Source organism: Diabrotica virgifera, chromosome 3 (genome assembly GCF_917563875.1).
Source record: "Diabrotica virgifera virgifera chromosome 3, PGI_DIABVI_V3a".
NCBI lineage: Eukaryota > Metazoa > Arthropoda > Insecta > Coleoptera > Chrysomelidae > Diabrotica > Diabrotica virgifera.
Window position 1 is genome coordinate 192,496,872 of NC_065445.1, and position 26,141 is coordinate 192,523,012.

Below are 26,141 nucleotides of genomic sequence, written 5' to 3' on the forward strand. Positions count from 1 at the left end.
TTGTGCAAAAAAATCAAATAGGAATAGTTTACCTAACGAGGCCGACGATAAAGCTTGGACTAGTATGTTATTGTTACATCCGGTATATTGTAAAATTTACCGAAAAGGCGGTAAAAAGCGCTGATATTTTTATTATTTCTTTTTCAAACTAATTAAAAATGCAAAATTACAATATCGCTGTAATAATATTGTTGCTATAATAGAAAGGTAAATTGTCATTGTATACCGGGTGTAAAAATCATACTGTATTTTTTCTTCAAAGCTCACCGCACCCTGTGAAATATTCTAGCACTTATAAAATACTGCAATTAAAACCCAGCTAGAGCCTCAGGTTTTCTCAACATTCTGTCTTTTTATTCATTCGCTTATGTTGGATAATAGCAAAGTTATAAACTTACAACTAGCCATGTGTTTCATCAGTACGACAAACTTTAAGGGGTAATTCTTCATGCAAAAGAAATAACAGTTTGCTTTATAAACTTATGTCCGTAAATGCTTCGTTGCCGAGATACGGAGCGTTGAAATTTTTCTTACAAACTGACAATTTATTTATTGCTCGAAAACAGGTTGAGATATTCTTCTTAACGTGCCCTATCAAGTCCCTTTGACGTTGGCGATTAACATGGCGAAACTGTCTCTGTCTCGAGCTATTCTAAATAGGTGTTCTGCTTTCTTTATTCCTGTCCACTCCCGGATATTCTTCAACCAAGAGGCATGCTTTCTACCAATTCCTCTGCGTCCTTCGATTTTACCCATCATAATAAGTTGAAGAATATTATACCGGTCTCCCCTTACTACGTGTCCAAACGTGTCCTACCGTGGTTGAGATATGCAAATGAAATTTGGTGGGTTTTAAGTGGTAGATAGTTATTGCGCATTTTTGACATACAACTACACACACCGGCAAAATTAGCCGAACGCCTTAAAAATGGGACATGTTTGATGTCTCGAATTTCCTAAACCTGTTGTCCGATTTGAGTGATTCTTTTAGTATGTTATAGCCTTATTAGTTAAGAATATCGTTGTAATAATATTGTTGCTATACAGGTAAATGTCATTTTATACCGGGTGTTACAATCATACTGTGTTTTTTTCTTAAAGTTCGGAACACCCTGTGGAATATTCTAGCATATATAAATTATTAAATTTAAAACTCGATTGTAGACTTGGGCTTTCTTAACATTTTCTTTTTTGATTCATTTGCTTATGTTGGAAAATAAAAGAGTTATGTGCTTTAACAACTAGCCATGCTTTTTATCAATAAAATCCTCGTAGTAGGGGAGGAAAGTATGCTAAATTTGCAGTTACTCGAGCTTTATGGGGACCTATTGGATTGTGAAGAGTGGGTGCTAAAACCAAAAAAGTTGAGTTAAGTTTTCCATACAGTGTGGGACTCTCCATTTTTTAATTTAATTTTCCATTTCCACCAATCGTTTTTCAGATTGTAGGAAATAATTTATATCTACCCATAATTGGAAAAAATGTTACGAATAAAAGTTGCTTATTTTTACGTCAATGATCCAAATCTGCAATAAAATTGGGGGCTTCTATTTAAGATTTTAAAGTAACCCCCCACCACACCTCCGTGGGGGTGGTGTTTGGTGCCATTCGATAGATTTTTGAAAAATATTGAATAGGTGTATTTTGCAGTTTTACGATCTGATGTTCATTTCGCGAAATATCGCAGGGTTCGTATTTAAAATTTTTAATTTACCCCACACCCCTCTCCGTGGGGTGTCACGAGCCCCCACGGAGGTGGGGTGGGGGATAAAATCTTAGATAAGAGCCCCCAATTTTTATTTCAGATTTGTATTCTTTACGTAAAAAGAAGCAACTTTTTTTCGACACATTTTTTAGAATTATGGATAGATAGCGCTATAATCGGAGAAAAATAATTGTTTCAAATGGAAAATTAAATTAAAAAACGAAAAGTCCCCCACTTTATGGAAAACTTAACTTAACCTTTTTCTGATTTTATCACATACTCTTCACAATCCAATAGGTCCTCATAACGCTCGAGTAACTGCAAATTTAGTATACTTTCCTCCCCTACTATGAGGATTTATTGATTAAAAACATGGATAGTTGTTAGCGCACATAACTTTTTTATTATCTTACATAAGTAAATGAATCAAAAAGGAAAATGGTAAGAAAGCCTAAGTCTACAATCGAGTATTGATTTTAATATTTTACATATGCTAGAATATTCCACAGGGTGTTCCAAACTTTAAGAAAAAACACAGTATGCTTGGTACACCCGGTATAAAATGATATTTACCTGTCTAGCAACAATATTATTACAACGATATTCTCAAATAATAAGGCTATAACATACTAAAAGAATCACTCAAATCGGACCAGTGGTTTAGGAAATTCAAGACATCAAACATGTCCCATTTTAAGGTGTTCGGCTAATTTTGCCGGTGTGTGTACATTGGCTTGCATACGGGTAATAGGACCCGTATGCGCGCCAATGGAGAATATAAAATTCTTAATTGTATGTCAAAAATGCTCAATAATTACCTCGTAAAACCTACCAAATTTCATTTGCATATCTCAACCGGTTTTAGAGCAATAAATATCGAGAGTTTGTAAGAACAATTTCAACATCCCGTTTCAACATCTCGGAAACGAAGCGTTAACGGACATAAATATGTTTGTAAAGCAAACTGTCATTATTTTTCCATGCTTTAAAGTTTGCCGCACTTATTTAGAAACACTTTTTTATTATCCACCATAAGCGAATGAACCAAAAAAACAGAATCTTAAGAAAACCTCAGTCTATAGTTGGAGTTTAATTTCAGTATTTTATAAATGCAGTAAAACCTCGATACAACGGACTAATTGGGGGGACGGGGTGTCCGTTAAAGCCGAAAGTCCGTTATATAAAAATAGGTTTAAAATAAGTCAGATTATTTAGAAATGTGTCCTCATTTTGCTATAATAAAAAGTTTATTGAAATTCTTTGTAAAATACAACGTTTGAGATCCACGGGGACCCCGTTGTTATGAAATGTATGTTAGTAAAGGCAGGGTTAAGTATGTATAATATTAACAGAATGTTTTTAATTTTTTTACATTTGACCTTATTTTTGGTCCGTTATATCCGAAGTCCGTTAAATAGAGGTCCGTTATATCGAGGTTTTACTGTGCTAGAATATTCCACAGGATGTGGTGAACTTTGAGAAAAAACACGGTTTGATTGGTACACCCGGTATACAATGACTATTTACCTATCTAGCAAAAATATTATTACAGCGATATTGTTAACGAATAAGGTTATAACATATTAACAAAATCACTTAAATCGGACATCAGGTTTAGGAAATTCGAGACGTCAAAAATGACCCATTTTTAAGGTGGTGCGTGAATTTCTTGGAGTAGTGTAGTTTAATTTTCTTGAACTTTAAAAATTTTCAATGCCATCATTTATTTATGATGTTGGGTCGTAGTTTTATTGCAATACATTTTTCGTAAATAAAGAAAAGTTTTTGTTTCAGCTGTTCTAAAAGTAATCGTAAAGAACAAAAAAAGAAACAACATTTTTTTTTCAATACGACTGACATTATAATTTTAAAATTATGCGTTAATTTTGGCGCGCAGTGTAGTAAACAGAATTCGTGTTTAAACATGTATAATGTTCGGCTTTCATGTTTCCCAGATGTTCAAAAGTACTATCTGTAAATCTTTATAAACCACATATTAGAATACACTCGAGATAAGGAAAAAAGTAAAGTATTTCTCATGATCATCTTTCAGTGCGTCACAGTTTTTCGATTTCTTTCTAACGCATTAAATTGTATGTGACAGAAAAAAAGGCACGTCGGTGATTACATTTCGTCGGTGACATTTTTATAACATTTATTCTAGTTATTCTAGTTGTCGATAGATGGCGCCATAATAAAAAAATAATTTTTTTTTAATTAGATAATAATATTACAAATATAATCTGTATAATTTATAAGACTATACAAATCAAAGAAAATACCATTTTATAAATGCAAGAAACACTTTTGATTTGTTTTTATTCCAAATTGAAAATAAAATGTGACAACTGTCAGATTTAACTAAAATGTCATGTTAGAATAAATGTCATAAATGTGTATTATCACGGACTTACCCTTTTTTCTATCATTTGTTACGCACTGAAAAATGATCATGAGAAATACTGTATCTGTTTATCTTACCGCTTGTTCATATGCAGGCGGTTTGCTAACGTCGACGCCGCGATTTACCTGAAAAACCCAACCGCTGCGATTCAAGTTAACATGTATTAGAAACAAATGCAACCGTTCATCATCGTGCACATCATGCAACCGCGAGTTTATCAGCGTTTAGCGCCGGACTCCACTTGTGATTTGTAGTCGCGCGATTGTTTTGTCGCGAAGATTGAACACATTGTTTCAAATACAAGTCAATCTATTTGCGACTAAATAATCATGGATTGACTTCTATTTGAAACAATGTGTTCAATCTTCGCGATAAAATCATCGCGCGACTACAAATCGCAAGTGGAGTCCGTCGCTTAAACTGGTAAATCGCGGCGTTTACGTTGGCAAACCGCTCTATCTGAACAAGCCCTTAAGGTCGCGGCAGATTATCATGCACGAATCGTTTCCAGTACGTAACGTTTAGTTTCCGAAAAATATTGACTTTAATGGTTTTAAATATGAACAATTCACACTGTTCGGAATGTATCGTATCAGGCAACTCTTTGTAAAATCAGGTTTTTCGGACACTACGCTACGTGCTGGAAACGATTCGAGCATGATAATAATATTCCGCGACCTTTAGTGGGAGAAAGTATAACTGATTATTAATATCATCCCATGATGTCTTCTTCTATTGTCACAGTCTCATACGTGTCTTAAATTATATTTTCTTTATCCGAGTTTTTGATTGGGATTTTGGTATTTTTCACGCGTAATTTTGGTATTTTCCACAAAAAATCATCCTGAAAATAGTTGCTTTTGGTACGATTTGTGTTAGTGCAAAATTTCGGGCTAATGCTTTTTAAATGCAATTATTTTTTCGAAATCTAAGAAAACTTATAAACGCAGAATGAAAGATAATTTTTACCGAGGGCCGAAAGTCCCTGAAAACTTTTATAATGTTTATTTTAACAAGTTACAGGGATAAAAAAAAAAGAAAATTGAATGGTTTTTAATTTCAAATATCTCATTCAAAAGAAACTTTCTGTGTATTCTAGGAGACTTTCGGCCCTCGGGAATAAAGTATTCTTTCATTCTGCGTTTAAATTTTTAAAAAATATTCATTAGTTTTTTCAGGATTCGAAAAAATGAATGCATCTAAAAAGCATATTGTTTTTAAACTAATATTTGAAACATTATATCCACATTAAAATTGGCCCTTAAACAATATGGAGTTTTTCAAGTGTTTTTCAACTTTTTACGCGATAATACAGGGTGTAACAAAAATACAGGTCATAAATTAAACCACATATTCTGGGACCACAAATAGTTCGAATGAACCTAACTTACCTTAGTACAAATATGCACACAAAAGAAGTTACAGCCCTTTGAAGTTACAAAATGAAAATTGATTTTTTTGAATAAATCGAAAACCATTAGAGATTTTTTATTGAAAATGGACATGTGGCATTCTTATGGAAAGAATATGTTAAATAAAAATTATAGTGAAATTTATGCACCCCATAAAAATTTTATGGGGGTTTTGTACCCTTAAACCTCCCCAAACTTTTGTGTCCGTTCCAAATAAATTATTGTTGTGGTGCCATTAGTTAAATTCAATATTTTTAAAACTTTTCTGCCTCTTAGTATTTTTTCGATAAGGCAGCTTTTATCGAGTTGCGGCTTCTTTTTTAATATGTTTACATAAAAATTTTATGAGGGTTTTGTTCCTTTAAACCCCCCAAATGTTTGTGTACCTTCCAATTAAACTATTACTGCGGTACCATTAGTTAAACACAGTGTTTTTAAAACTTTTTTGCCTCTTTGTATTTTTTTGATAAAGCATCTTTTATCGAGATGTGGCTTCTTTTTTAATATGATTCAAAATATACTTAAAAATGTAAATCATAAATAAATTTTCATATTATTACCAAGTCTCCATAATCGTACTTTACCATATACAAATATGTGGTGGATTTGACAAATATTCAAATATCTCGATAAAAACTGACTTTTGGAAAAAGTACTAAGAGACAAAAAGGTTTTAAAAATATGTGTTTAACTAATGGCGCTACAATAATAATTAAATTGGAACGTACACAAAAGTTTGGGGGGTTTAAAGGAACCAAACCCCCATAAAATTTTTATGGGGTGTCCAAATTTCATTATCATTTTTTCTTAAAATACTACTGCCATAAGAATACCACATGTCCATTTTCAATAAAAAATCTCTAATAGTTTTCGATATATTGGAAAAAAATCGATTTTCATTTTGTAACTTCAAAGGGCATTTTTTTTCCGTGCACATTTGTACTAAGGTAAGTTAGGTTCAATCGAACTATTTTTGGTCCCAGAATATGCGATTAAATTTATGACCTGTATTTTTGTTACACCCTGTATTATTTGTTATTAATACATTCTTGTTACGTAATCCATAAAGTAAGATGCAAAAACAACAGGAAACTACACGAATAAAGATAATTCAAGATTTATTTCATGTTTTTCTCATTGAAGTTAATTGTGTAACATCCTGTGTAGCTCGTTTCAGTGTGGTAACACGTTTATAATTACAGTAAACTCTCTCTTAACGGACACCTCTCTTCGCCGGACACCTCCTCGATACGGACGATTAAAAAAAAAGCATTCGGCGATATATAAACCTGTACAATGTAACTCCATTAGACGGACACTCTCAACAACGGACGCGGACAGTAAATGAGATGTAAATGCGGGCAGTAAATGAAAAATATTAACGTTTTTTTTTCAAATATTTTACAAAAATGTGTTTAATACATTTATTATTTCAAATCAATACAGATGTCAACGACGTGATATTTGATACTGTTCACGTTATCAACACTAATTAATAAAAATTTAATGTGTGTGTCCGTCGATGAAAGAAATGCGACACCAGGAACTTGTTAAATTATTGTTTTTACTGGAACAAAGATTTAAGAATTTTAACCGAAATGTCTAATTAAGCCTCTTCAATAGACGTAGTCGTATTTTTATGAGAGTTTTTGCAACGTGAATAATATGGTGTCCGCCAAAAGGAAGTTTTAAGTTTGAAAGAAAAAGTCGATTAGGGTGCTGCATTAGACCTAATAGAAATGATTGTTTTCGATTGATTTTGTAAAGTGTGGTCTAAAAATATTCCTGTCTCTGTAAAATTATGCAAGAAATGCATTAGAGGTTGCAAGCGAACTAAGCGTTGATATGAAAGCTTCTGGTGGATGGCTCGAGAAATTTTGTAAGCGACACAATATTTTCTTTCAATCTGTCTGTGGCGAAGCAGCTGCTGTAGATTTATTAGTAGTTTCTAACTGGAAGGAAAAACTGCCCACTTTAATGAAAGTATACTCTCCGCCAGACATTTTTAACGCAGATGAGACGGGATTTTTTTTAGAGTTTAGAGCATTAGCCAAGGAAACTTATACCCTGAAAGGAGAAAGGTGCATTGGACGTAAGGCTTCTAAAGATAGGATCACAATTATATTTTGCACCAATATGATGGGGGACAAAGAAAGGCCACTGGTAACCGGGAAAAATAAAAGTCCTCGTTGGTTTAAGAACACGCAGAAGAATTACATATCGAATGGTACAGCAATAAGAAGTCGTGGATGACAAATGACAAGAGAAATCATGACAGACTGGCTAAATAAATTTGATAGAAGAATGCACAGAGAAAATCGAAGTTCTTTTGTTCCTAGACAATGCTGCGTCTCATCCACAACTTGTGTTATGTAATGTTAAACTAATATTTCTATTTATATGTATATATATACATACATGCACTTATTTTTAAAAATTTTAAGTTAACATATTTTTCCCTTCAACGGACACCTCCTTTACACGGACACTTTATACGGAACGACTACTGTCCGTTCAAGGGAGAGAGTTCATTGTAGATAGTATTTCTGCTGATTTTATTAGTGAAAACAGTATACTACATGTTCTTTGATACTGCTCAACAATAATAATTGATTGTTGAGTGATCATCCGAGTAAAACTGAATACACGAGAATTTTATACAATTGCATTTTTTTTGTTTGTCTCATAGAAATTTGTCATATGTTATTTCAAAATTATGAAATATTAAAAGACAAAAAGTTAGAATTGTCCAATACTCCTTCTAAACGAGTTGCTTATGAATGACTAATTAAAAACGAATTAACGGCAAACAATTGGATAACTTTTTTTTTCTCTGATTCTGGCTTTGGTTTAGAACTAGAACCTTTAGCCACGTAATTGTATAACTTATCACTAAGTCAGGGGAGTAATGTGTAGTGTGTGTGTTGAGTAAGTGTCTTGTTACTTTGCAAAGTCGACGTCATTGTCTTTGCAAAGAGACGCTAATTGTTTCCGAACGTCTGCGGTCCCTCCGGTGAGTACCGATCCCACAAGGACAGAAACTATTTTTTCATTTATTAATTTATAATAAATTGGATAACTTCCAGTAAATAAATATACAGGATACTATCAATCAATTTGAAAACTGCTTTTAAGTTATTTGGATTAAACCGATTTTAGGGTGCCATCTTTAAAGAGCTGTGTAGGTCCATTAGAAAACATTTTTCGGTCAACGTTCAACATGCGTTGAGGCGTTCTGGAGAGCGATATATAATCCAGAGAAATAAGGTTTTCGTCGGGACACTTGAGCAGCCAGGTTGCAAATGAGTTTTTTGGGTACTATGTATACAGGGTGTAACAAAAATACAGGTCATAAATTAAATCACATATTCTGGGACCAAAAATAGTTCGATTGAACCTAACTTACCTTAGTACAAATATGCATACAAATAAAGTAGTTTCCCTTTGAAGTTACAAAATCAAAATCGATTTTTTCCGTTATATCGAAAACTATTACAGATTGTTTAATGAAAATGGACATCTGGTATTCTTATGGCAGGAACATCTTAAAAAGAAATTATAGTGAAATTTGTGAACCCCATAAAAATTTTATGGGGGTTTTGTTCCCTTGAACCCCCCCAAACTTTTGCGTACGTTCCAATAGGGAACTTGCATACATTTTTAAATTCGAAAAAAATGTTATAAATCACAACACAACATAATTTAAAACATGTATCAAAGATAAAAAAGTTTTGTTTTTCTTTCGTTTGGCCCCTAAAGACGATTAAAAATTCAAATTAAAACAGGTGGTCCAAACGCTTCGTGACGTCACTTGGTTTTACATTTACATTTTTCCAATAAATTAAACAGAATTTTAAATTAGACGTTATAAACGTCAGTAGAAAATACATTTATGTGACGTTAAAGTGTTTTTGATCGTTTGAACTATTCATAGAAAAATTCGTACTTTTACAAAATGGTTTTATTTTCAATAGTAAACCTTCGTTCCTTTCCTTCAAAAACAGCATAAAACTACAATTTTAACAAACTGGTATATATTATTACAATGACATACGATAAATGTCATTAGAATATAAATATTTTTGACTTATTCCACGACAATGAGCTTGCCAAATACCCAAGTAGGTGGAGGCCAATAAACTAAAGAAGGAGAAGAAGAATATACCTAAATATAAGGTTGTGTCTAGGTATACGTTACCGTGTACGCAAATAAAAAAGTTAGAGTGTCAGTGATTTCTTATTTTTTATTTGTTTAGTGTTTGTTTTTAAATTAACTACGGAATGTGGACAATTATTTAGTTCTTTTAATGAGTTTAAGAACATTTTAAAACAGTACGAAAAAGATAAGAGACTATAAATTAATATATATATTTTTTAGTTATAAATGAAATAGTATGTATTACTGTAAAAGATTAAAATAAAAAGAAGACCTAAAGCTTTCACAATAATAATTAACTTGTTCTGAAGCTATTATCCTTGTGGCATTTTTGTAATCAACTATTCTAAATGGGAACTAAGCCACAATTTAACCAAAAAATGATTTTATTAACGTTTCGGCGTCTAAATCGGACGTCGTTGTCAAAATACAAAATATTATTAAATTAAACAAAAATGGTGTTGCTTGGTAAAAAATTTTTCTAGTAATTTATTTAATCTGACTAATTTTTGTATTTTGACCATGACATCCGATTTGGACGTCGAAACGTTAATAAAATCATTTTTTTAGTTAAATTGTGGCTTATTTCCCATTTAGAATAGTTGGTTATAATAATTAACTTACGTATAAAAATTATTTTAACAATATTTTTTACGTGTTATGTCAACTAAATACATATATTTATTTTGCTAACCTAAATATATACTTTAGTATATACATTGATTTATTACAATTAAGTTTGAAACATCTGAATAGTTCTGTTTTAACAAATTCTTCCCTTCCTTCCCTTCCTTTAACAAATATTTTTCTATCAAACACACGCTAAACATATCAAAATAGCATGTACCAAAATATACAGTCACTGCGCACGCTAAATAATAACGTCACTGGCTTGATGAAGTTTAATTCGCGTGTACATACCTAACTTTTTTTATTTGCGTACACGTTAGCGTGTACTTAGACACAGCGAAACATAACCATAATAATAACTAATGTAAAACTATGTGACGTCACGGGTCGTTTGAACTAATTTATACCGCTGAGGACTTTAAATACGTATTTCTAAGTTATTACGAGTTTTTGAAGCGTGAAATTTTGGAAATCTCATTTTTAAACAAAACTGAACATTATTATGTAATAAAAAAAATTGTGCAAGTTCCCTATTAAATTATTATTGTGGCACCATTAGCTAAACACAATGTTTTTAAAACTTTTTTTCCTCTTAGTACTTTTTCGAAAAGCTAGTTTTTATCGAGATATTTTGAATATTTGTCAAATCCACCACATATTTGTATACTGAAAAGAGACCTGGTAGTAATATAAAAATTTATTTATAAATTACAGTTTGAGATATATTTTGAACTATATTAAAAAAGAAGCCATATCTCGATAAGAGGTGTCTTATCGAAAAAAGACTAAGAGGCAAAAAAGTTTTAAAAACAGTGTGCTTAACTAATGGTACCGCAATAATAGTTTAATTGGAACGTACACAAACATTTGGGGGACTTAAAGGCACAAAACCCCCATAAAATTTGTATGTAAATATATTAAAAAAGAAGCCGCAACTCGATTAAAACTGGTTTATCAAAAAAATACTATGAGGCAAAAAAGTTTTAAAAACATTGTGTTTAACTAATGGTACCACAACAATAATTTAATTGGAGCGTACATACAAGTTTGGGGGGATTTAAGGGAACAAAACCCCCATAAATTTTTTATGGGGTGCACAAATTTTACTATAATTTCTTTTTAAGATGTTCTTGTCATAAAAATGCCACATGGCCATTTTCGATAAAAAATCTGTAATAGTTTTCGATATATTGGCAAAAATCAATTTTCATTTTGTAACTTCAAAGGGCTATAACTTTTTTTGTAGGCATATTTGTACTGAGGTAAGTTAAGTTCAATCGGACTATTTTTGCTCCCAGAATATGTGGTTTAATTTATGACCTGTATTTTTGTTACACCCGGTATATCTAATACATGATAAATACAAAAATGCCCGTCACAGTTCGAACGAGAATTTTAGTTATTACCAAATAAGTGTCAAAAATGGTAGTTTTTTTGTTTATATCGCTACAGGTAAAAATAGGGTAATTAAATATCTTATTTAGAGTATTCATATTTTAGTAGATGAGCAAAGGTTCAAAATGGCAGTTTTCGAGTTTTGGTATGATCATTTGTTGCTTCGCTAATTGCAAAATAAAACTAAAATTTCGAAAATAAAAAATTTGCTATAACTTTTGCGAAAATGAACTTAAGACTTTGATATTGCATGAAAAGTTGAGGCAACCAGTACGTATGATGTACAAAAAATTTCAAGGCGATTCGTCAATTAGTTTAAATTTTATTCAATTTGTTTATTCCAGAGAGCTTTTTTTGCAATGTTATTATTCATAAAATAATAATGATACAGCAATTCTGTGGAAACCACATAAAAGAAGAACACTTGTACATATTTTCAAAGCATTTAAAAAAATTAATAAAAAGTCATTTTTATCATCCCGAAAACATTTTACTAAAGTAGAGTCATTTTTGGCTTAAAAACAATTTGAATAGCTTTGTTAATATTGACTATAAAGTAAGTCTACTTTGGGATTTCAAAAGATGGTATTTTTATACGAATTTTCAAAAAAAAAATTTGTCTAGGTCAATTGCGGTCAAAGTTATCCGTTTTTATTATGTAATTCACAGTTACTTCTATATACATAAAATTCTCATATAACAGTATTAGTTACCATACTCCTCCGAAAGGGCTTGACCAATTTTTATGAAATTTTACACACATATCCTATAGGACTGAGAATAGGTTTTAATCTATTTTTTTAAACCAATAAATTATAAGGGGGTTGCCCCCCTGACATTTTTTAAAATTTTTTTGGACAAAATTATCTACCTTAATTTTGTATGGTGTAGAATTAAAAAATACATATAACCCTTAATTTTCAGTCTTCTATCAGCAACCCATATTTTTTAATAGCCATCTATATATTTACATCTATAAAATTATCCTGTCACAGTGTTAGTTGCAGTACTCCTCCGAGACCGCTGGACCGATTTTTATGAAATTATATATGTATATTCGGTAGGCCTTAGAATCGGTCGTAATCTATTTTTCATATCCCTGAGTGATAAGGGGGGTTCCCCTTAACATTTTGTAATGTTATGTGGGGATATGTGTACATAACGTACTCTACAAGACTACGAGTACATACAAATTAAAAAAATTTATGATCATAATCCATCAACAAGCTCCGGAGATATTAATCGCAGCATATGATTGAAGAATCAATTTCATTTTTTGAGTGAACGGATTTTAATAATTCCCCTCCACCGACTACGAATCGATTCCGTTAGGACGTCATTTTTAAAGCTTTATTAACAACTTTGTTGAAGTTCAAAGTTTACTCAAACTTTTACACATAAACTATATACCTTGAACTTCAAAGTTGCTCTAGTAAGGTTGCTTAATTGTTATAAACAAAGTAGCTGTGAATTAAATAAAAAAAATGGCTAACTTTGACTGTAATTAACCTAGGCAAAAAGTTTTTTTTTGAAAATTCGTGTAAAAATACCAGCTTTTCAAATACCAAAGTAGTTTTAGTCTAGATAAATATTAACAGTTATTTAAATTGTTTATAAGCCAAAAATGACTCTACTTTAGTAAAATGTTTTCGGGATGATAAGAATGACTTTTTAATGATTTTTTTATATATTTTGAAAACATAACTATTTTTCTTTCACGCGGTTTCAACAGAATTGCTATATCATTATTATTTTCTGAACAATAACATTGCAAAAAAAGCTCTTTGGGATAAACAAATTGAATAAAATTTAAACTAATTAACGAATCGTCTTAAATTTTTTGTGCATTATATGGACTATTTGACTCAACTTTTCGTGTAATATGAAAGTCTTAAGGTCATTTTCGCAAAAGTTATAGCAAATTTTTTATTTTCGAAATTTTAGTTTTATTTTAAAATTTCTGAAGCAACAAATGATCGGACCAAAATTCAAAAACTGCCATTTTAAACTTTTGCTCATCTACTAAAAGAAAAATATTATAAATAAGATATTTAATTACCCTATTTTTACCTGTGGCGATTTAAACGAGAAAACTGCCATTTTTGACACTTATTTGTTAATAACTAAAATTATCGTCAGAACTGTGACGGGCATTTTTGTATTTATAATGTATTACGTATATAGTACCCAAAAAACCCATTTGCAACCTGGCTGCTCAAGTGTTCCGAACATGGTATATTTTTACCTTATTTCCCTGGCGTAATATTCATAATTACGTTTCTAGTACACCAAACTTTGGTTTCTAATACACATACATTTGTTTGAAAGTTGTCACAGATTCCTTTCGATGAGTTAGTTATGGGTAGTTGCTTATGGGTACATAAGGAAATACCATACTAACTTTCGTACCATGTGTTGGAGAAAAGTTTAGTCCCATACAAGATAACCTTCAACCACATTTTGCCAGATTCGCTAATTAGTATCTCTTTAATATGTTGCCAGATTATAAAGTGGCCACCTAGAAGTCCGGATCTAAATCTCCTTGAGTAGATAGATAGATAGATAGATAATTGTATTAACCCTTTGATACATACACATATGCATAGGGCATGTCAAAAATTACAATAAAACATTACAACACTACAGTTACAAACAAAAGTAATATATAGTACAAGACAAATAAACAATAAGTTTCCAACAATAATTATTGTATAATCATGTTAAATACAAAAATTAAAATTCGCCCCAGACATTGGACATCTTCTAAATAATTAGAGCTAAGCATTCTGTAAATTCACGTACTGAATAAAAGGCATGGCTTATTAAGAATTGTTTTACTTTTTTTTTGAAAAGTTCTTAGTGAATTAACATTTTTAAAACTAGATGGTAGTGTCTAGTGTATTAAAAAGTAGGGAGCCTGCATATTCAGGAGATTTTCTAAAATTAGTATGAATATGACGGGGAAGATAAATTATCCCGGCATTTCTTTTGTTATATGTGTGCAAGTCATTTGCTGTTTTAAGATCATTTAACTTAGTGAACGTGCTTGATAACACTTTATAGATATATATTGAAGCAAGCGTAAGAATGTTATTATTTTTAAAACATTGTCGACAACTGTCTTTAAAGCGTAAACCAAATATTGTTCGAATTATTCGTTTTTGTAGGACAAATACTCTCAAACTTTCCGATGCCTGTCCCCAAACAATAATGTTTTGACTGATTATGGAATACACTTGAGAATAGTATAGTAACCAACGCATTTACAGTAACTTCGTCCTCAGGTATTGTTTACGTATTCACGAACATTTAAAGTATTGTCCACAATCGTGCCAAGAAACTTAGTACTATCAACTGATTTAATAATCACGTTGTCTGTAATTTCGAATGCAGAAGTACTTATTTTTCTCTCACCATAAGAAAACTGAATACACACTGTCTTATCTATATTTATTACTAGATGATTTCGGTAGCACCAGTTTTTAAATGACAAAATTACATTCGTGTCCTTAGAATGTGCTCAAAGGATTCCGCTGAGACAAGTATGGTGGTATCATCTGCATACATGAATATATGTTTTTCTGAGATATATTCAGGCATATCATATATATAAAGTAAAAAGTGGACCTAGTATTCCACCCTGGGGTATTCCTAAATTACTATAGTAGATTTCCGATGAAATATTATTAATAGACACAAAAAGTGGTATATTCGTTGTATACGAATATATCCATGAGTTGACCGGTTCGCGAATGCCTATAGCTATAAGTTTTTCTTTTAGACATACTGGATCAAGACAGTCGAAGGCCCTCGAGAGATCAAAGAATATTCCAAAAGTGCACAAATTTTGATCGATTTTTTCATTAATAACTTGAATTAAATCTACTTACTGTAGCTGTTTCACGTGAACGTCCTTTTTGCGATAACGCTTAAAATACCTTTCTTATAAACCTTTCTTATAAACCGTTACTACTTTAGAAGTTTTTAAAATATCGGGGAATTTTCCGGTACTCACTGAATAATTAATTAATTCGGTTATAAAAGGAACTAATTGTGATGAACATTCCTTTAGGAGTGAAACTGGCATGTCATCAAATCGGGAGTATGTATAGGAGTTCTTAAAGAGATGGATCACATGGAACTACGCTGAGCTTTTGGAAAATACTTCTTACATCTGTCGGAAAGTTAGTCTGAACAAGTGATAACTTCGTACCGTGTGCTGGAGAACATTTACGTTCTATACAAGATAACTTTCGATCGCATTGTGCCAAAATCCATAAACCCCTTAAATGTGTACTGGAGTGACCAACTAGAAGTCCGGATCTAAGTCCCATACAGTATGCAGAGGAGATTATAAAGAGAAGGATCAAACCGAACTACACAGTGGTACAGTTGGAAGAGACTCTCTTACATGAATCGGGGCGAACAGCGTAGGATGAGACTGTTACTATGATAAATGTATCTCGGTAACACTCGATTTAATTTTGACAATGTATTTATGATTTTTGTTGTTACCCTTTAGTTAAATTTTATTTCAATTAAATTATTTAACTAAATTAATTTTTTTAGTGTTCGGTTTACGGTGAAGCGAAAAATTGTTCAAACATAAAATATATTTTAACTGAGATGAAATTTCAAAACTTCAACCCAATAAATTAATAAACTCACTAGTTAGGAAAATTAAAGGAACTTAATGCTTATACATACGATATTATTTTTTGTCTTTTATGTAGTGTGGATTTATCTTGTTTATGTCTTTTGGTTGGTGTTTCATTGGAAGTCACCCCTTCCCAAGGCAAGTCCCCCCAAGGCAGATGTCTAGATCCGCCACTGCTTAGTCTACGGTCTCTTGGGTAATACTCTCATATTATAATTAACAGATAAGATTCTGAATAGCCTGATAATGTCGTCTTTTACTCTTTATCATTTCGAATTACTACATTCGGGTTATAATCATAACAACAACGCAGCTTGTGAAAACCCCTTTTTGTGTATAATATATTTATATTAACACTCTCTTATCTTGTCACAATAATATAACAAAGTATATTTATAATACCTTTATTCCCCCACTGATAATTTTTTAGAAATAAAACTTTTTTACACCGAACGTCCTTGAAAATTTGTGTATTATCATTAGTAGTAGTATTTGAACTTTAATTTATTAATTTAAACAATGGAAATTATGAATATATTATTACAGTACAGATTTCACAGTAAAATATAGTTTAACCCGTTTCACCATACATTAAATTATAGTGATCAATCAACAAATCACAACTGTATCTGCACAAATTGACAAATAAAATAATTGTGTAAACTATTGTATTGCATCGTCCTACCTCCTTGCACAATAATTACACGAGAGCTCTAAAATTATCGAATTTCTCCCGAGTGACACTTTGACAGTTTTAATTTCGCGATCCGAAGGGGAGTGTAATTATTATGTCTAAGTGTCACGAGGGCAATGCAAATCGATAATTTTTAAAAGCTTGAGAGTACTTCGGTAAGATTATTTCAAGACTAAAACTGTCTTTATAAATCATTTTAACTAATATTTTCTTGGTATCTCCACCTGAATATCTTCACCTGCTAATTGTCATTTGAATGTATTTTTGCATAGCAACGAAGGGTATCTGACGTAATACTTGACGACGGGAGATTATCGAAAAAAATTACTGCTCTAATTTTTATATCTATAGCTTTCTATTGGTCAGGCTCTCTATGAATGAAATAATCCGTTACAGCCTCTCACCATGATCCAATCACAGCATCCAAAACCCTTTAAAAATACCTTAATAATATCCAAAGATGGCTTAAAAAATGGAAGATGAAGGTTAATGACAGTAAATCCAGCCATGTAAATTCACCATGAAAAAATAAACATGTCCATCTATAACTCTGAACGAAACACAACTTCCACAAACCGATGCTGTCAAGTACCTATAAATCCACCTCGATTAACTTGGCAAAAGCACATTTTCACAAAAAGAAAACACCTATAAAATAGGAATAGAATTGCGAGAAATGTACTGGATCATCGGTCGTAAATCTCAACTATCTCTTGAAAACAAACTCTTAATATATAAAGCTATATTAAAACCAGTGTGGACCTTTGGTATCCAACTTTGGGGGACAGCCAGTCAAACAAACCTAGAAGGACTGCAGATATTCCAGAACATAGTCCTCAGAACTATGTGATACAGCAATACCTCTATGTGCCATCCATAAAAACAGAAAAAACCGAATATTACAAGCAATATTCCAAGAGACTAGAAGCTCATCCAAACGAGTTAGCCAGTAACCTCACTGATGACCATAATGATGTACGAAGCCTGAAGAGATTCAAAATAATGGACCTAGCACGAGGACTCGAATAATCTGTGATAACTAAACTTATTTTAACTTGTTGTAATTTAATTTATGTAGAGGGTGATCACTGGATCTCCCTCTACAGGTCAAATTTTCAATTTTTGTCAAATAATTTACCTATTGTTCTTAGTTAAGAACAGACTGTATATATTACAAAATTTTTCGAAAAAAACATCCTTATGAGAAAAGCTCGGATTTAGAGGTAACAAATGTTGAAGAAAAAAAGGCATTAAGGCAAAAAAGGTCTATTAAAAAAGGTCTATTAAAAAAGGCAGAAATCACAACAAAGGCAAATAATTTATTCTTTATTAAAAAAAAGTGAAAATATCTTAATATTAACTAAGTATATAACACAATAGGTATTTTCCTAACAAGTGCAGAAAGTCAGACTTTCTGCAAGAGTTAGGAACAATATTTTTTCTAAGAGTCTTTAAAAAATTACCAAATCTTAATCAATTAATTTAATTAATATGAAAATACATACACAAATTAATTCTTTGACAAGGTTGTCAAAACCAAACTTTCAATATAATTAGTTAGCATGACGACGATCTTGGTTTCCATGACGATGATTCAAAACGACTGTTATTGTCTACCGATTTGACTTTCGAATATTATGTCAAAATAATTTTATTTCATCGAATTGTCGCGTTAATTTTACTAAAACAGGAACACAATAAGATATATTTGAAATAAATTAGTAAATAATATCTAAATATTAGTTTATTGCATGTATTATAATTACTTTGAGGCCATATTAACATATCTAAATTAACACGCGTGCGGAAAAGTAACACGCGTGCGGAAAAGTGAAACTTTCTAAACTAAAATGCGTGCGCGAAAGTAGACATTTTTGCACGCTCGTAGAAAAATACATTTACAGAACATAACGTTAGTTATGTTCTGTAACGTATTCTGTAACATAGAATATTATTGAAGCAATATCGATATTGATCAATATATTGAACGAGTAAGGAATACATTGAAACAATATCATTGAAAAAATATTTCATCAATAATATTGCCCGTGTAAAGGTGGCTTTAGTCACAATTTTCAACACTCAGTCAGTCAACATAATGCTAAGAAAATAAATAATATTCTAGTAAAGAAAAGAGAGACGTTCTCACAAACAATTTATTTTACCACTGACGACCGGTTTCGCTGTTTACAATTTGTACAGCATCATCAGGTCCGGTTAACGTAAAATCAAATGCTACAAACAACAAAAAACCAGAGTTAGTTAGGTGGTCTGTTTTAAATAAAATTTAATGATACAGCCAATATCAAGGTACATATGTTCATGCATGTACATGAATACCCACATGTATGTGCGCATGGTGTACAATCCTCACACTCACAAACATGCACGCATTCACATGCAGTGGCAAACAAAAGCATGTCAAGTATAAGATATATACTTACTTTCCGGTATAAGGGAAGAATGTAGTAGTATTCAATATCATACTTTTCTCTGCACTTTGCTAGAGGGATGGCTAGAGGGATCACATTCAAATCTTTCCCTTTACCAACCATCCCTCTAGCAAAGTGCAGAGAAAAGTATGATATTGAATACTACTACATTCTTCCCTTATACCGGAAAGTAAGTATATATCTTATACTTGACATGCTTTTGTTTGCCACTGCATGTGAATGCGTGCATGTTTGTGAGTGTAAGGATTGTACACCATGCGCACATACATGTGGGTATTCATGTACTGTTCTTACGATGTCAGTTGGACCAGTATAAAAACAAAATTCGACACCGATTGTCGGCACCGTTTGTAAAACATAGGCGGCGCAATAGAAATTAATGAGTAAACTTTTATTTTTAAATTATGGTTCAATATTTGTTAAACAGTAATAATGTTGTTAACTGTTCACATTTCTTTATGAAATTGACACCAAAGATAATTAAAAATACATAATACAAATGAAATTTAACGTGCTTATTAATTTGAGAACTAAAGAAATAAGACTACACTTTGAATATACACATAAAATACATGAAAACGAACAATTCCTCTTCCAGTCGAATTGTCGAATTCATGACTAATGAAGAGATCACTTTTACTACTGTATAGTATTTTTACTACAAAAGCGATATTACGTAGGTCAAAATTTTTGACGTAAGAGAACTGTCAAAACATTAGAATGTGACTCTTCATTATATCCATGTTTATAATAAACATGGCAATAATGAAAATTCACATTCTAATGTTTTGACAGTTCTCTTACGTCAAAAATTTTGACCTACGTAATATCGCTTTTGTAGTAAAAATACTATAATAGGACATATTTTTGACAAGTTGAAATATATCACTATCCGTGTGTTCAGAACTTGATTCGACACTTGTCGTGTTTATAACTACCACACCAATATTGGAAAAGAAGTGAAAGGCGCAATTTACACAACAGTTATCAGACCAATAATGACATAAATACGCGGCAGAAACACGACTTGATACAGAAAGGACAGAAAGAATGCTAGAAACAGCAGAGATGAAAATACTTTGAAAAATCGATGGGATATGGAAAGAGGTAGAAGTGCAGATATACGACAGATATGCAAGGTGGACAACATCAATAACTGGGTAAAAAGCAGAAGAGTATAATGGAACAACTACATGAGCCAAATGACAAAAAACAAAGTAGTAAGGACGGCGAGAGACGGTTCCCCAATAGGAAGACGATCAGTTAGGTCTGTATCCCGCGTATGAAAAAAAAAGTTGATTAATAGTAAGCTGAAAATTTGTTAATAGTTTAAACGGTGTCTAGTCGGATAAACTGTGATATATGAGAACACTGTAACAGGGGCAGTTTTAATTGTGGTTAAAAATTTGGAACGGTCAGACTTAAACTCTCCGAACAGAGATTAAACTCTCATGCAAAAATCAGACTGCTATTTATCAGCTGTCATAATTCCTGTCATTTGACATATTCTACATGTTCCACTCATTAAAACGCCCATTTGGTGATAAATAGTAGGCTGATTTTTGCATGAGAGTTTAATCTCTGTTCGGAGAGTTTAAGTCTGTTCTGTCGGACAAAATACATGTGCCGTTTTCGTGGTCTGGCCGTTCCAAATTTTTAACCTGTTCCACAATTAAAACTTCCCCTATTCCAGTGTTCCCATATATCAAAGTTTCTCCAAACACACCCTTAAGCTATTAAAAAATTTTCAGCTTGCTATTAATCAACTTTTTTTTCATACGCGGGATCCAAAACTAAGTGGGAAGACCACGAAAACGATGGAATGACAACTTACTGGAGCCACATTGAAAAACAGACAGTCATGTCTACACAAGAAGAAGAAGAAGGAAAAGAAGAAGAAGACATTAATATTGGTGACAAAGCAAGATAATATTTTTATTTTACTTGAACTTGAGCTACACAATTTTTCCAAATGTCACTTTTGACTTGTAAGTATATATATTGTATTAAAACAGAAAATAGTGAAGAATTACCAAGAATGATGGAAGCACTAGATAGTGAATCGACAAAGATGGGACTGAACATCGCTTACAGTAAAACAAAAGCCATGACCAATCAACAAGGAGAACCAATAATTACAGTGGCACAAACAAGAATAAAGCAAGTAAAAGAGATATTCTAGGACAAATCACTAAATTAAATAAAAAAAATCAGACCGAAGAAATAAAAAAAAATAATAAGATTGGCCTGGGCATCACTCGGAAAACTGTCTTTTATTCTAAAGAAAAAAAAATACCCCCAATACCTAAAATCAAGAGTCTTCAATCAATGTACACTCCCTCTCCTCATATATGGCTCTTAGACATGGACACATACAAAGGAAAATATGGAAAAAATAAAAATATGAAACATGAAAAATTCCATTAATTACATTATCCAATCAGCGGACTGAGCAAATTGACGTCATTCAATCTCGCATAATATATGGGACATCCTGTATAAACAATACAGTTTCAGTATAATACAATACAATAAAATTTAAAATTGATCATTAAAAGTATATAATACTTACAAATGCAATTTAATGTGCTTATTCATTTTTTAAGTACTAAAGAAATGAGACAAAAAATGTATTATAAAAATAAAATAATTGTAAGTTATGACGACGACACTGTTTATTTAGTGTTTATATTGCTTGCCGCCTTTGAAACATGAGAAGGTATTTTGACCAGATAACGATATGATTTGAGCCTAAGCACTTCCGAACAATTTGACCAATTACTCTTCAGTATTGCCCAATAATATACGTTAGAAAGTAGTAAGCCACACCCGCGTCCATGTGGACTAATACAAGGAGTGATCAATTTTGAAGCAAGCAAATGTTTATATGGTTTATCTTTATTTCTATGCTCTTCGTAGAATTATTGACCGGACCCCAAAAATGCTTCTGGTCCAACTGACATCGTAAGAACAGTACATGCATGAACATATGTACTTTGATATTGGCTGTATCATTAAATTTTATTTAAACCAGACCACCTAACTAACTCTGGTTTTTTGTTGTTTGTAGCATTTGATTTTACTTCAACCGGACCTGATGATGCTGTACAAATTGTAAACAGCGAAACCGGTCGTCAGTGGTAAAATAAATTGTTTGTGAGAACGTCTCTCTTTTCTTTACTATAGTAGTATGGACTCACACATGCAACCCATTCATTATTTAAATAAATAATAGTTCAAATGGGAATCCTGAAAAATTTTATTTTTATGATTTTTTTTTTCAATGTCAATTAGAAGCTTCATGCATTAATTTCTGTTTTTGTTTTTAGGTCTAACGCCGTTGATGGTATGTTGTTTAAACAAAAATTTCGAATGTGCCGAAATACTTCTGGATGCTGATGCCGATCCCAATATTAAAGATCAAATATCTGGAAGGACGGCACTGTTTCATGCCGCTGAGAAGCACGACGGTAAGCCAATATCAATGATATGTTGATAATATGTAATATGTTGTTGGATGTTGAGTTAGGTTAGGGCTAGTATGAGCTGCATGTAGAGCACCATTTTCCCGGCCCCTTTTGATTTCCCGGGAATCGGGAGTCAGTAATTTGGATTTCCCGAGACTTCCCGGGAATCGGGAAATTTAAAAATAAAAAAAGAAATTGTTTTTTAATTCTCTATTTTTTTTTTCAGTGCAATTACTAAAATATATACAGGGCGGGCCAAAGAAAAGATTCCACCTCGATATTTGGCAGTAGTTGTTAGATTTTAAGGAAATGCCGAAACAGGTCGATTTTTTTTCTAAGGGGGACACATTTTTACGATACATACATCTGTCATTTGTCAACCCCTCTCCCTTCCACGTCTCCAACACCTTATTTTTAAATAGAGAATAGAGGTCGTGTAGTCGCTCATTTGAAAGGGTATTCAATTCTCTATTCAGTAATATAAACATTATCATAATTAAATGAAGTAAAAGTCAGACTTACTCTCAATCTTTTACAGAGAGTCAGAGTAAGTCTGACTTTTACTTCATTTAAAATGAACTCTCACATGCAACCCATTCAAGATTATCATAATTATTTATACAGGGTCCTCAATTTTTTTTAATTAAATTAATTGACAAAAAAGAAGAGTGTATGTAATTTATTGTATTTAACATACATTTTACTGTTGTCAGAAAGCAGAAATAAATGTTTATTTCTCAAATAAACATTGCTTTTTGCTTAAATTCAATGTTCAAGCCAGCTCCCGCCATCCATCTGGCTCTTGGAAGTTTGAACATTTAATACAAGCGAAAAGCAATGTTTATTTGTAAAATAAACATTTATTTCTGTTTTCTGACAACTTTAAAATGTATTTTACATAAAATAAATTACATACATTCTTTTTTTGTCAATTAATTTATTTAATTTTTTTTTGGACACCCTGTATAAATAATTATGATATTGTTTATATTACTGAATAGAGAATTGAATACCCTTTGAAATGACCTGCCACACGACCCATATTACAAGGTCCAACAATAAGGTACAACAATACCTTATTTAAAAATAAGGTATTCTGACGTGGAAGGGAGGAGGTTGACAAAAGACAGATGTATGTATCATAAAAATGTGTCCCCCTTAGAACCAAAATCGACATGTTTCGACATTTTACTTAAAATCTAATAACTACTGCCAAATATCGAGGTGGACTCTTTTCTTTGGCCTACCCTGTATAATTAAAAAAGAAATATTTCAAGTGGAACAGTTGAAAATGATTATTAAGCACAGAGATAATTGTATCAGAAACATTTATTAATTGTGAGTAATATCTCCAGTCATAGTTTAAAATTAAATATTAAAAAAAAATCCGGTAAATCTGTAACAATTCCCGGGAATCGGGATTTCCTTTTTTTTTTACAGATTTCCCGGGAAATTTGTCCCGGGAATGGAGCTCTAGCTGCATGTGTCTGTTTGCAGATTTCCTTTATCATCATCACCATCATGCAACCCCTTCCGTCCATTGCTGGACATAGGTCTCTTCCATTTTTCGCCATCTCCACGGTTCTGTGCGTCTTGTTGCCATTTCTTAGACATTCGTTTATTGTCGTCCATCCAGCGTGTTGGTGGTCGTCCTCTGCTGCAATTGTCTCTCTTGGGCGCCAGTCAATTAGTTTTCTTGTCCATCTCGAGTCCTTTGGTCTCGCTGCATGACCTGCCCAATTCCATTTCAGCTTGGCTATGCGTTCGACGACATCAGCGATACCTGTTCTTTTCCTCAGGTCTTGATTTCTTATTTTGTCTGTTTTTGTCACCCCGAGCATCGATCTTTCCATGCGCCTTTGTACCACTCGCATTTTTGGTGCTGTTGTTTTTGTGAGCGTGAGAATTTCTGCTCCGTATGTCATAATAGGAAGAACGCATAGGTCAAATGTTTTCTGTTTCATAGCTATCGGGATGTTGCTCTTAAAGATGTATTTTAGTGAACCATACTCCACCCAAGCAAGTATTATTCGTCGTTGAAATTCACAGGTCTGATTATCCTTGCTTGTGATTTGATGACCTAGATATATGTACTTTTCTGTCAATGCGACCACTTGATTTTGGATGGGTAGGTGTTCGATGGGAACTAAATTTGTCATACATTTGGTCTTACTGAGGCTCATTTTTAGACCTATTGTTGAACATACGTTTCCTAATTATTGTAGCATTTGTTGTGCTCCACCCACATCTTCGGTGATAAATACTATATCGTCGGCAAAACGCAGACGATTGAGCATTTCCCCATCTATTTTTATTCTCATACCCGCCTGTCCAGCGCGGCAAAATTCTAACAAAGATTAGTTCCCAATTTTGTTTTTTGAAATTTTACCGTGCTGGACAGGGAGTAGTGAGATGCAACTTGATAGATCTCCCTCAGCTGTCTTTGCTCCGGCGATTCGTTGGCTTGCAAATTTTGGAATCCACGAATGGTGTAACCAGAAGATTAGTTCTGATAAAGTTTTATTTTTAATATTGTTAATATTAAAAGTGAAACTTTCGTTCCTCTTTATAGACCAGTAAGGATCTGTTTTTAGGTGGATGTGAGAGGTGGCATTCAGATTTTTGCGGATAAAGTTAGGTGATAACTTCGTTAATAATAATTGATTTATGCTCCTTCTCAAATATTCCCGGAACATTAATAAAAAAAATAAAATATTTAAAAATTTCAAAAAATTTCGTTTTTTTTTTCTACTTTTTTGCTTATAACTTAAAAACTATTCATTTTAGAACAAAGTCGTATAGGAATAAAACAAAGATAATTAAATTTTCTATCAGATGCGATTGGCTAAAAATGTCTTAATTTATCACCCTTGCTTCAAAATAGCAATAAATATAAAATAAGGGGGCAAAACAAGCCTGTCCTTACTCAAAGATTTTCCATCACTTAGGTTACACTTGGAACTTTCCTAATTCGCTTAGAAAATTTTTGTAATGTGCTAAAACCGTACACCAAATTTCATTAAAATTGACTTACTAGATTTTGTATAATATTTTGCAATCTAAACTTTTTTAAAAAATTAAAATTTTTTAAAATCTTGCACAACAAAAACTAGAACATACAAAGATTTGTCAATTTTTTTACGTATAAAGAAGTACTCCACCTATCTA

At 32.2% G+C, this 26,141-nt stretch overlaps 1 protein-coding gene across 1 annotated transcript in view; it reads left to right on the forward strand.

Moving 5' to 3' along the window:
- LOC126881490 (uncharacterized) overlaps positions 1-26,141 on the forward strand; it is a 145,091-nt gene that overhangs the window by 107,124 nt on the left and 11,826 nt on the right. The window contains exon 5 of the mRNA XM_050645776.1: positions 22,836-22,976. Coding sequence (XP_050501733.1) covers positions 22,836-22,976 — 141 coding nt within the window. The remainder of the gene's footprint in view (positions 1-22,835; positions 22,977-26,141) is intronic.